This window comes from Thermobia domestica, chromosome 6 (assembly GCF_964235325.1).
Source record: "Thermobia domestica chromosome 6, izTheDome1.hap1.1, whole genome shotgun sequence".
Classification (NCBI taxonomy): Eukaryota; Metazoa; Arthropoda; class Insecta; order Zygentoma; family Lepismatidae; genus Thermobia; species Thermobia domestica.
Window position 1 is genome coordinate 130,342,374 of NC_137459.1, and position 12,789 is coordinate 130,355,162.

Sequence of the window (12,789 nt, forward strand, 5' to 3'; positions counted from 1 at the left end):
TTTTCTAGGTAGATCTTTGTTATTGCCTATCTTATTGTAGAGTCAAATTACGACGGAACATTTTTGAGTGTATATGTTTTGGCCTTCATTTACGAATTTTTCACTCTAAAACACTTGGGTTAGACTAAAGTCATCATTATTCCACTGAAGATGTTATTAATCTTGTAGCAGTTATGGGGGCATTTACCTTCCTCTTGATGAGAGCTGTCATCCCTTGAATTTGTTAACAACCACGAAAATATTGTCTGTAATATAAGATTTTATCATTATGTAAAATACCAAAATAATTTTCCGTATTAAAGTTGGTTCGATTCATGGTGACCTTGGTCTGCATAGTATTTCTCTCTTCTTCAGGGAAGCACGGTGGCTTAGTGACAGAATACTTACCTTGGTGTGTGGAGTCCCTGATTTTATTACCGGCTAAGTAAGTTTGTGATGGACAACATCGTATCCTTGTTTTTTTTGTTTTTTTTTTCGGGTTCTCCCGTTTTCTTTCACATTATCATTCCACCAGTTCTTCCGTTATCATTCACTTGCCTTAATTATCCTCCTGCCTTAGCCTAACAGGCATATACGTGGGACGTTAAACTAAAAGATCTCATTATTTTCTACACTCTTTATTTTTTCCCTTCGTCCTTCATTTGATTTTTTCATATATATATAATATGTGTGTGTGTGAGAGAAAGAGAGAGAGAGAGAGACAATCAAAGAAACTCATCCGATCTTGGCCAAAATTGGAATGATGATAGACCTTAACGAGCTTAGTACACACATGAAATGTTATGGTGTGCAGGCCTTTCGTTCCTGAGTTATTGGGTATCAGAATTTCGGTTCGACTTAGTAAAACGTTATTTTATGTAGTGTATTATCAACGATATTAATTCGATCTCGACCAAATCTGGGGTTTGCCTTAGTGCAATAAATAAATTTCATTAAACCACGATCGATAAAACCCATCTGATCTTGAACATAGGTGTGGTGGTTAAGGTTGACGAGTTTTGTACACATTCCAGCATAGTATAAAATGTTATGGTGTACAGGTCCTTAGTTTCCAAGTTATTGGCCGTCGAAATTGGGTTTGAACTCAGTAAAATCAGGAAATTTCACTGAGTGATTGATTGAACTTACCTGATCTTATTCAAATTTGGCATGGTGGTAGATCTTTATAAGTTTACTACGCACATATTATTTTGTGCAGATCTTGGATATGCGAGTTATTTGCCTTCGAAGTTAGGGTTTGGACGTTCCTGTCAATAACTCAAGAACCAAAGACTTGCACATCAAGATATTTCATATGCATATTAAGCTTATTAGGTCGAACAATGTTTCAAATTTTATGAGTTGGAGCCTTTTGGTTCCCGAGGATTGACACCCAATTTCGGGCTTGGGCTTAACAAAACTTGTTGAGAGAAGTAAGTGCATTGTGTATTTGTTGTAAAGATTTGCTAAAAAGAAGTGAATGAAAGAGTATTTTTTTTTTCACTATAAAGAAACTTTATTATCTAATATGTCTTTTTCTCCATATTTGATGATCCATTTAGCAAAAACATTTTTTTAGTATTTGTGTTTTCTAATAAGTATTTAATTTTCTTTTGTTTCTAGGCGCAGCACGTACCTTACCGAAACTCAAAATTGACGCACATTCTGGAAAATAGCTTGGGAGGCAATGCCAAGATCTTGATGTTTGTCAATATTTCCCCAAAGCAGGAATTTCTGGGTGAGAATATCAGCACTTTAAGATTTGCAGAATCGTGCAGCAAGACTCATGTGGGAATAGCCAAGAAGCAACCAGCTAAAGTGTAAATGTCGTTAATAAGTGACCTTCGAGTGGACGTGATACAACAAATCAAACAACTTTAAAGACGAGTGGTGATCAGTAAGGAATCTCAATTTCTTTGAACTGAATTGCTGCTTGGTACTTATTGTTATTTTCGTTCGTGTTTTTTCTTTCAATCTCAAGCAATTGGAAACTTTTGTTTAATTGATCTTGGGAAAATTGAGTGAATCATTCCTCAAGTATTCCAATGTGAACAATGCTACTTTCAGGTTTGTAAAAACAAAAGAAACAACTTTAAGAACTATTTGTAATTAGTAAGGAAATCGCAGCGTGTTTGAACTGAATTGCTGCGTGAAATTTTATTGCTTCGTTCGTGGTTTTTCTTTCAATCTCAAGCAATTGGAAACTTTTGTTTAGTGAACAATGCTACTTTCAGGTTTGTAAAAACAAAAGAAACAACTTTAAGAACTATTTGTAATTAGTAAGGAAATCGCAGCGTGTTTGAACTGAATTGCTGCGTGAAATTTTATTGCTTCGTTCGTGGTTTTTCTTTCAATCTCAAGCAATTGGAAACTTTTGTTTGGTGAACAATGCTACTTTCAGGTTTGTAAAAACAAAAGAAACAACTTTAAGAACTATTTGTAATTAGTAAGGAAATCGCAGCGTGTTTGAACTGAATTGCTGCGTGAAATTTTATTGCTTCGTTCGTGGTTTTTCTTTCAATCTCAAGCAATTGGAAACTTTTGTTTAGTGAACAATGCTACTTTCAGGTTTGTAAAAACAAAAGAAACAACTTTAAGAACTATTTGTAATTAGTAAGGAAATCGCAGCGTGTTTGAACTGAATTGCTGCGTGAAATTTTATTGCTTCGTTCGTGGTTTTTCTTTCAATCTCAAGCAATTGGAAACTTTTGTTTAGTGAACAATGTTACTTTCAGGTTTGTAAAAACAAAAGAAACAACTTTAAGAACTATTTGTAATTAGTAAGGAAATCGCAGCGTGTTTGAACTGAATTGCTGCGTGAAATTTTATTGCTTCGTTCGTGGTTTTTCTTTCAATCTCAAGCAATTGGAAACTTTTGTTTAATTGATCTTGGGAAAATTGAGTGAATCATTCCTCAAGTATTCCAATGTGAACAATGCTACTTTCAGGTTTGTAAAAACAAAAGAAACAACTTTAAGAACTATTTGTAATTAGTAAGGAAATCGCAGCGTGTTTGAACTGAATTGCTGCGTGAAATTTTATTGCTTCGTTCGTGGTTTTTCTTTCAATCTCAAGCAATTGGAAACTTTTGTTTAGTGAACAATGTTACTTTCAGGTTTGTAAAAACAAAAGAAACAACTTTAAGAACTATTTGTAATTAGTAAGGAAATCGCAGCGTGTTTGAACTGAATTGCTGCGTGAAATTTTATTGCTTCGTTCGTGGTTTTTCTTTCAATCTCAAGCAATTGGAAACTTTTGTTTGGTGAACAATGCTACTTTCAGGTTTGTAAAAACAAAAGAAACAACTTTAAGAACTATTTGTAATTAGTAAGGAAATCGCAGCGTGTTTGAACTGAATTGCTGCGTGAAATTTTATTGCTTCGTTCGTGGTTTTTCTTTCAATCTCAAGCAATTGGAAACTTTTGTTTAATTGATCTTGGGAAATTTGAGTGATTCATTCCCCAAGTATTGCAGTGTGAACAATGTTACTTTCGGTTTGTAAAAAACGAGTTGTAACTATTTCGTGGTTTAAGTTGTTAATAAATTTTTTAAATTTTTCTCTGTGTATTTGTGAAGCCTTGTTTATAAATACTGTAAGAATAATCTTGTTTATTATTTAAGGCTGAACACAATACTGAAAAGTTGAAAGCACTAGATAGCTAGGTAAGTAGAAACAGAAGTTGAAGGAGAACATGTTTCTGTATGTGTTTGTTACCAACTTTGCTTTATTATATGAAGTAATCAATCTGGTTGCTCAGACGTTCTTTGATAAAACATGAGTGTCGTTGACAAGCTTCCTAGTGCGATGACATGGAAAATGTAAGTCAAAGTCGGGAGATAGGGCAGATCCCAATATTAAGATATCCCCATATGTATTTCTGTAGTCAGAATGTATTCTTTCTACATCTCAATTTTACGTATTCTGGGTGGGAGTATTGGAAATTTTCCACTACTGCTTGCTGGAAATGGATGCATACAGGAAGTCACTTGTACCGTAGTAACGTTCTACGTAAATGATAAGAGGGTAAGAATGCTGATGACCAGTTATAGGTAGCTTCTTACAAAGTGCGCTCATCTCAAGGTATCTATAGAATAAAACAACATGATTGTCGTTAAGTGATGAGATAGATATCAAAGCAGACCATGATATTATCAAATAGGAATGTCTGATGTGTAGGGATGTGGTATTAGTGAGAATTATATAGTGCAATTAAATCAAAGATTTATAATTATTTCGTAAAAGAGTAGAAGTGGACTGATTCACCTTTGCCCGGGCCAGACTGTTACAGGCAGAAGCCTAAAATTTCTTCACTTCTCCAAGATATATTTGCATGCCCGATTTTTTCAAAGTCCCTCAAGCATTCTGAGAGATAGGAGGAGAAGGAATGGAAAAAGAAACAAGACTTACGAATACAGCTGACAGTTTTCTGTTTGAAATTCCCAGTTTCTCTTTTGTTACTTCATATAATAATACTTTTAGTACAAAACAGTACCTTAATATTAACACGCAAAAAACGTTGTTAGAGAAAACATACACGCGGGGACGCGGTACAAGTCCTAAAAGGCACAAGACCTAAATGGCATTAGACCTAAACGGCCAAGTCCTAAAAATCGATTTCGCGTCACAAGTCCTAAAAATCGATTTCGCGTCACAAGTCCTAAAAATCATTTCGCGGCACAAGTCCTAAAAATCTCATATGGCGCTATTATCGCGTCCGTGCCAAGAATACTGTCAATCTGTTAGTCAAAGTTCTAGATATATTGTTTCATATTACAGAACCTTAGTTCTTACAAGCTATTTGTATAAACATATTCTATCGTTCTGAAATAATAAATAAATGAAGCTTATTGTCCTTTTTTGCTCTTTCCATGATACATTTTTATGGTGACAAAATTTTAACTTCCTACCAAATGTGATTCCCAGATCTTTCACAATGTCTGTTTTTCTCTATTTCCACACTATTGACCTCATATTAGTAACATAATATTGTGTTTTAGTTAGGTACGTCATAAATTTTGTTTTCCTTGTGTTATTTTGAAGTAAATTATTTTTATACATATATTTATTGTATTCAAATCTTCCTGTAGCAAATAGTTGTCATGCTCGTAATTAACTACTACTTACTCGTTATCATTATTAATAATAATTTTAGTATTACTAACATAGTTGTTACCGTTGGAATTAAATAGGGCCATAATAGTATTGTGACAAATCCTTACTACTTAAATGCTTTATCGAATATTTAAGTCTGTAGTTTGTAGCAGGGGTGGCTACAGAAGTTAATGGCTTATAGCCCATAGTGCGTCACTGAAATTTTAGAGGATCTTTGAAAAGCAACTTAATTGAAATTAATCAGAAACTTAGATATGTAACGTAATGTTAATTTATTTAATACAAGAACATTACATTTAATCAGTGCTGCAACCATGGTTGAGGAAGGGATGTATTAAAGTACGAACCATTGAAATAGTGTAGAAGCAATAGCTGATTTTTTGAGTTTCCGAGTTTTGCGTCCTTATACAACGTCGTGATTACGAAGGAGAGATTAGACTTTGTAAGATTGCCAGATTGCTAATGGCAAAAAGAAGTGGACCGAAGTGAATGATATTGTGCGCAGATATTGTAGACGTAAAATGAGGGAATACGTGTTTCGTATTTTCCTGGAAAAAACGGTTGGGTGGGGCACGGACGAAATGTCAAAAATGCTAATAACAGTATGTTAGAAGTTCCTAAAGGACATGAAGATCTGCAACGAAACTTTGTGTAATGACAATACGCAAAAAATAAACTAACTTGTTTTTTTTTTTTTTTTTTTTTTTTTTTTTTTTTTTTTTTTTAATTTCCTTCGGAAAAACTGTTTTAGGGGCAAAAGCATCCACTCAAAATTTTGAAAGTTGACGCCCGAAAGGCAAAAAGAAGTGGACCGAAGTGACTGAAATTGTACGCAGATATTGTAGACGTAAGATTAGGGAATACGTGATTCGTATTTTTCTGAAAAAGAAAGAAACTGTTGGGTGGACCGAAGCGTTGGTTGGTGGAAAGAGTGGACCGAAGCGAATGAAATTGTGTGTAGATATTATAAATGTGAAATAAGGCCTTTCGTGTTCAACAAGTGTCCACATCCGATTTCTTAAAATTTGGCACATCAACAGTAAGCACAAAGAGTATAGCGTATTTTTATAGTACTTCGGGAGGCGCCTTTCATCTTACAATGTTTTTAAACATAAACAAAACCACGTGTCGATTTATTTTCTGTTTACTGTTGATGTGCCAAATTTGAAGCAAATCGGATGCGGACACAATTTAATTTGCTTCAGTCCACTCCTTCCTCCGCTACGCTTCTTACGGTAATATTTTTTTTTCGGAGGGGATCTTATCCCCAAAATTGTTTTTCCGCACAAACTAAAAACACGTGTTCGTTTTCTTGCACAAAGTTTCGTTGAAATTCTTCATATCCTTTAGAAACTTCTAATGTACACTTATTTGCACCTTTCATATATCGCAATCAACAATTTAGAAGGTCAGTGTCCCACCCAATATTCTTTTTTAGGAAAATACGAAACACGTATTCCCTCATTTTACGTCTACAATATCTGTGCACAGTTTCATTCATTTCGGTCCATTTCTTCTTGCCTTTCGGGTATCAACTTCCAAAATTTTGGGTTTTGACTTCTTCTCCCTAAAACCGTTTTTCGCATAAAACAAAATTTAAAAAAAACTCATATTTGTTTACTTTTTACATATTGTCACTACACAAAGTTTCGTTGCAATTCGTCATGTCCTTTAGGCACTACTGACATACTGTATTTAGCACTTGTGATATTTCGTGATCAAAGGTTTGGAGGGGTCCGTACCCCACCGAACCGTTTTTTTTCTTTTTGTTCAGAAAAATACAAAACACGTATTCTTTCATTTTACGTCTACAATATCTTTGCACAATTTCATTCACTTCGATTCACTTCTTGCCTTTCGGGCGTGAAAAACAGTTTTTCCGCAGAAAGTAAAAAGCACGGATTCGTTTATTTTTTGTGTAGTATCTGCCTGCCAAATTTTATGAAAATCGGTATGTTGTCATTGGGAAGTGTTACATGTTGGTATTATATATAAGTGAATTACAAAGGAGTTGTTCTTCTGTAGGAAGAGGGTGAAGCTTTTACTTGAAACAGTACTCCCTGCTTGTGTAGTTGATATCGCGTGTGACTTACACACAGGGTCTCAAGTTCGATCCTCATTGAGAGTTTATTATGCAAGTTTTTTTTCTCAAATTTACGAGTTCCGTATATATTTGGCACATCTTTAAAAAAAAATAAAATTTAAAGTGTTCTCGAATTTATTAATGTAGAAAAAAAGGACTGTTTTATATAAACACGTCTCCATATTAGAAATTTTAGTTCGGAGTCCATGATTCAGCTAGTTTGGAGGCTGAAAATGTTCGGAGGATTCTTTGTATTGAGGGAATAAAAGCACTCAGGCCAAGAAAGGAAGCAAAAATTACTCCAATCATTCCAAAGAAGCGCCTCGAATGGGCACGAGGCCTAGAACATTGGACTGCTGATGATTGGAGAATAAGAGTTTCAGTGATGAATCATGCGTCTTCGTGTCTGATGAATGTTCACAATATATGCGACGTCGACCTCTGGAGGAATTCAAGTTGAAATGCCTCCAACAAACAGTGAAGCATCCTACTTCAGTCATGATCTGGGATGTGATGTTTGTCTTCAGACCTGGGAAACTATAGGGGAGCTTGCCCCAGTGCCGGACAGTACTAGTTTTTAGCATTCCGGCGTTAGAGAGCAGTAGTGAACTAAATTTATCTTACTCTAATAATATTTCTTAATAATTAAAGAAGTGTACAGTGTGGAAGCATTAACTAAAATTTCCATGGTCTTTAGTTGGTAATATTTTTTTCTAATAGATCGTGGGGTCCCAATTCGGGAACTCCGAATGTTCCCAGTACCGGACAGAAGAAATTACCCAATTAGTCTTAGTTGAAGAGATATTTAGGGAGGACTTGACTTCTAGGAACTTGGTAGAAGGATTGCTACATACAAGAAAAGGAAACGGGATGAAGAAAATATGAAGAAAGCTGTGAATAGTGTGTTAGCGGGAAACTGTAGTGTTTGGAGAGCTGCTGGACAAAGCAGAGGAAAATACTCTCACGGAGTGTCTTATTTGTGGTGGTTTCGATTAGAATTGAGTACAGTGCTGCAGTTGCCGAGGATGGTCACATGTTGGGTGTACCGACAGTGAAAATATTGATTACTTCATTGTTGAAAATTGTAAGCAGTGAGCTTACTGAGATGAAGCTGTTAATTTGAAAAGTCTTTTGCTTTAATTTCCTACACATTATTGTTACTATAGTGATAGTTTTATTATTAATGTAGAAGTTTATAGATATGTTGCTTGTACTACTATGAGCAAAATAAATGACGCGTCTCTTTATTTTGAAGTTTTTTGAAAATATCTCCGTTTTCTTTATATGTTCGAAATATCGGAAGGTTTCCCCAGCAGAACAAATTAATAACAAACTCGTTTTTAACATTTGTGTTAGATATTATCTTAAAATAAATAAATTAGAAGCAAAAAATATTAAATCGGCCGAAATTACGAGAATTACCAACTCTGCTAAAGTGGGAAATTTTGAAGAACGCGAGGGAATTCTGCAGTTCAACACGAAGCAACCACATCTATGTCATTGAGAGAAATGTGGATTAGATCTACAAACGAAACTTTTAACGAAACATTTCTAATATGTCCTATTACGTGCATTATCTGCAAACTTCAAATACATGAATCTATGCCAAGTATTAACGTATAGATAGAGCAAATAGTTGAAATTACCTATGGAAAAGGACGAATTGGTAGCACGATCGTAATGAAAAATCATTTTTACCGTAGGACAGATTCATTTGTAAGAAAACAAATAGCTCAGTTAGTTAAAGCAACGAGTCTGTATGCCGGAGGTAACTGGTTCGAACCCCATAGAAGTGCAATTATCACTTATTATTATGGTTATTTTACTTTTTTTTTTTTATGTGGGAAAGAATCAAATTGTAATATGTGTAAAACTCATGACAATACCAAAAAAGAAAATATGTCGTTGTCGCACTTGCATTAGTGTCCCTAATTTTTGTTTGCAAACAGTTTCGTAATTATTTTCCCTTTGCTCACTGCTCACAATATGCTCGCTGGTGTATAACGAATGCTTTCCAGTAAACGTTAATTCTAATTTGGAGAATTTTATAAAGTTTCACAATGTTTATCATTAAAAAATCTTCTATCTACTTGTTTGGACATTTTGATAACAGATTTCCCTATTAAATGTTTAATTTTCCCTAGATGTTTAATTATGGAAAAGTTTTACGATGTATTTGTTTTAAATTGAAATTGTTTTGAATTTACCCCATGAGGTAAGTAGCCCGAAGGAGGAGAACTGAAGTAGCTGATATTCTACGTAAAAGCAACCTATTGTAGAATGATGATGCTTCTTACCTTCAGCACATAATCTTTACGTTAGAGAGTCAGATGGAGAAAAATCCTGTTTTTTCCTTCCCTATGACCACCCATCTTAAACCTCTACATACCATGGTTCGTCTTACACAATTTCGGTGCTCCAAAGACATTCATATAATAATAATAATTATTATTATTATTATTATAATCCTGAATATAATGTAGTAACCTTAGATATCTTAGTTTAAAATGCTTTCTTTTGTAATAATTTGAGCAACTATGTGGGAGGCGACAAGACGTTTTTTTCCCTCTCATTTCAGTACCCTCCCAACAGACAAGGACAACGTTACTGACAAACAGAGACAACGTTACGTAATTTCTGATAAGCAGAGCAGACAAAATGAATAAGAATATATTTATATCACCCTCTCCCCCTTCATGATTGGAATATCACGTAGCATTTTTAATTCTACCGAAGATAACCCTGTGCGGTTAGGGGTAGGTAACTAGAGAGAGACCTAATACATAGCTCCCCTTGATTGTAATATTACCGCTTCTTTATTTGTTCGAGGGAGATCCTACACAACCAAGGGTGACAAAAAAAAATAGGAAAAGTGTGTATTGATTCTAGTGGCTGATCCAGCACGGATTCCTGAGGGGGAAGAAGCGGTGAAGTGAAGGATTCAATTGATGATGTGAAGATGTCACAAATTACCACTTAACTAAACTAAACATAATAGTGTGGTTAACCGGAACCCAGTCAGTTCAAATTGATGTAAGTTTAATTTTTTACTTCATACTCAAGTGTTTTTCCAAATGACAATTCCAGTCCGAGTAGACAATGATCAAATCTCGGGGGACTCTGCAATGTAGAAAAAATAATGACGTCTATATCGTGATCCTGTTGGTGACATCACGAGTCATGACGTTAATATAGCACAAAGTAAACGCTAAATGCTTTCGGCTCTCGTAGCTGAGTGAGTTAGTGCAGTATGGTAGTAAGAAAGATTGGTTTTGGCGTGGGTTCAAATCCTTCCTAAGGAGAATTATTTTTAAAAAAGTTTATAACAATTATTTTTTAAAAATTTTCATTAAACTTCTTTCATTAAAATAAGTTTGCTCTTGTACTATACAGATCCATAGCAAAGTTAGTAGTAAAAATAGTAGTAGTAGGAACGGGTTACAATGCAATTCAGCATTCATTTGTTTCCGTGCAATGTTGCCAAACGTAACTCGCTTACAATGCTTTCTGGCTAGGCCTTAGTGTGTTTCGAAAATATGCTTGTGTTCGGGATGAAGTTCCAAGGTTCAGCATTGACTAGGAGTTTTTGCTATTAATATCTCTTCTAATAATATTGGCAGTGGACAAAAGTTGGACCGTGTTGAAGCTTTTTGCTCCTAATGTAGTTATTTTACTTTATTATTTAACGAATATATTGAAAATATATTTGTCAGCATGCACGTATGTAGGAATTTATTTCGGGAGGGGTCCAAAGTTCTCCGGGGGTCCGACTTCAATATTAGGATAAATTATAATATTTTTTTAAAAAATAACCCCCAAAATTAGGTTAAATTTACAGAAAAGTTGGGATTTTAGAGGGGGTCCGGACCTCCTGAACCCACCCCTACTTGCGTCCTTGTTTCTCAGTAATGTTTCTACATTTCAAACCCTCAGAAACTTCGAATATATAAAGGAAAACGAGTTATTTTCGATAAAGTATCACTTCAAGGAGACGCGATATTTTTTATTGCACATGGTGGTTTACCAACTTAACAAGGGCAAGAATTCCTTTACTTTGGTTCTCTGCCATTGTGCTCTATCGAAAGGTTAGGTTTGTAATATATACTCCTAAGAACAAACGTGTTTGCCAGAGAACCGTGATACTGAACAGAGCTCCATAGAAATGCATGCTGAACTTTCGTTTATAGCTACCCTTTGGTGTTTTTTGCCCTCAAGGTCAATCGAGTGATGATTCAGTTCAGTCCCTGTTCTTAACTTGTGTTCGTATTACTTCGAACAGTTTTGACGTGTGTTTTCCAACCACCATATGAACAGACAATGAGGACAAATCATAGCATATAATTCATTTAAGCAAGTATATTTGTCGCGAAATTATTACACACATTACCCAAAGACACTTAATATATGAATCCATACATTTATTTATATAGGTAAAGCAAAGAGTGGAAATTACCTATCGAAGGAATAAATTAACAGCACTATCATAATGAAAAGCATGCCTCTTAATATAACAGACTTCTTTCGCGTAAGAAATCTAAACTCAGTTGGTCAGAGCAACTAGTCTGTATGAATTAGGTTGTTAGTTCGAGCCTAATAGGAGTAAGAGTTTTTATTACTATTGTTTTTCTCTTTTTTATGTGAGAAAAATCAAATTGTAACATCGCGATATCAAATGTATTTGGTTAGGTAACTTTGTCCTAAAATAAACATCCTAAATTAAATATCAGTAACCGTCGAAATTATTTCACTAACCGATCAGTTGCTGAACATTTCAAACACCAGTGGCATAGCATGAAGGTTAACCTCACGTCCGCAGCCCTTAGTTATGCGTCCATACTTTCAAGGTCGGACCTTGGGCCGGGCAACCCGGGCGACTGCCCGGGGCGCCAGAGTCAGAGGGACGCCAAAACGAGCCTCAGAAAGTAAATTTTATAATGTGTTTCCTACTGACTTTTTTGGTTTATATTCTTGTAAAGTAGCAGCAATTACATAACGTTTTTCCATTTCACCATGAAAGAAGAGAGTTTCATAGCACTAAGGGGACTGTATCGACAAATGGAGAGATGGCATGTAGAATAAAGAGTGGAGGGGGAGTAAGTATTGTTTGTTTCTTTGCTTGAGTTTAGCGTTCCACGGTTATGCCTTAATAGCCAAAAGAGATGTGGATACTGATTATAGTGAACGATAACGTGGTTCGGATTTCAACAGTAACCCACCGGGAATTGGACCCGAGACCACAGAAGGCAGGCGTGCTAGCCACTAGACCAAGCTGGGGAGGCGGTGTTCGTATTGTTTGTAGCAGGCCATTTTCTCTTTGAAGTTTTCCTAGGTAATGAATGTCTTTTTGAAAAATGGGTTTAAACTATTAAAAACACTAGGATAAAATGTAAATACTAGGGGGAGGGCGCCATCAAGTCACTTTGCCCAGGTGAAAATTTGGCCTGGTCCGTCCCTGCGTACTTTCTATATATTTTTTGGCTTTGCAGCTTGTGCGGTCTCCACGCCACAAGGTTGTGGGGGCGCTATTTACGCCAATGCTTCGAACGTAATTCAATAACTGTTTCAGAAATTGTACCATCAGCGTGGAAACGGAAATATATATATTTTTCTAATA

At 35.3% G+C, this 12,789-nt stretch overlaps 1 protein-coding gene across 5 annotated transcripts in view; it reads left to right on the top strand.

The window, feature by feature from the left end:
• The window catches only part of LOC145688206 (carboxy-terminal kinesin 2-like), a 233,128-nt gene extending 229,592 nt beyond the window's left edge, over window positions 1-3,536 (top strand). For all 5 annotated transcript variants that reach the window (XM_081762093.1, XM_081762097.1, XM_081762094.1 and 2 more), the window contains one exon: window positions 1,603-3,536. In XM_081762093.1, coding sequence (XP_081618219.1) covers window positions 1,603-1,803 — 201 coding nt within the window. In that variant the 3' untranslated portion in view covers window positions 1,804-3,536. The remainder of the gene's footprint in view (window positions 1-1,602) is intronic.
• Window positions 3,537-12,789: the final 9,253 nt, after the last annotated feature.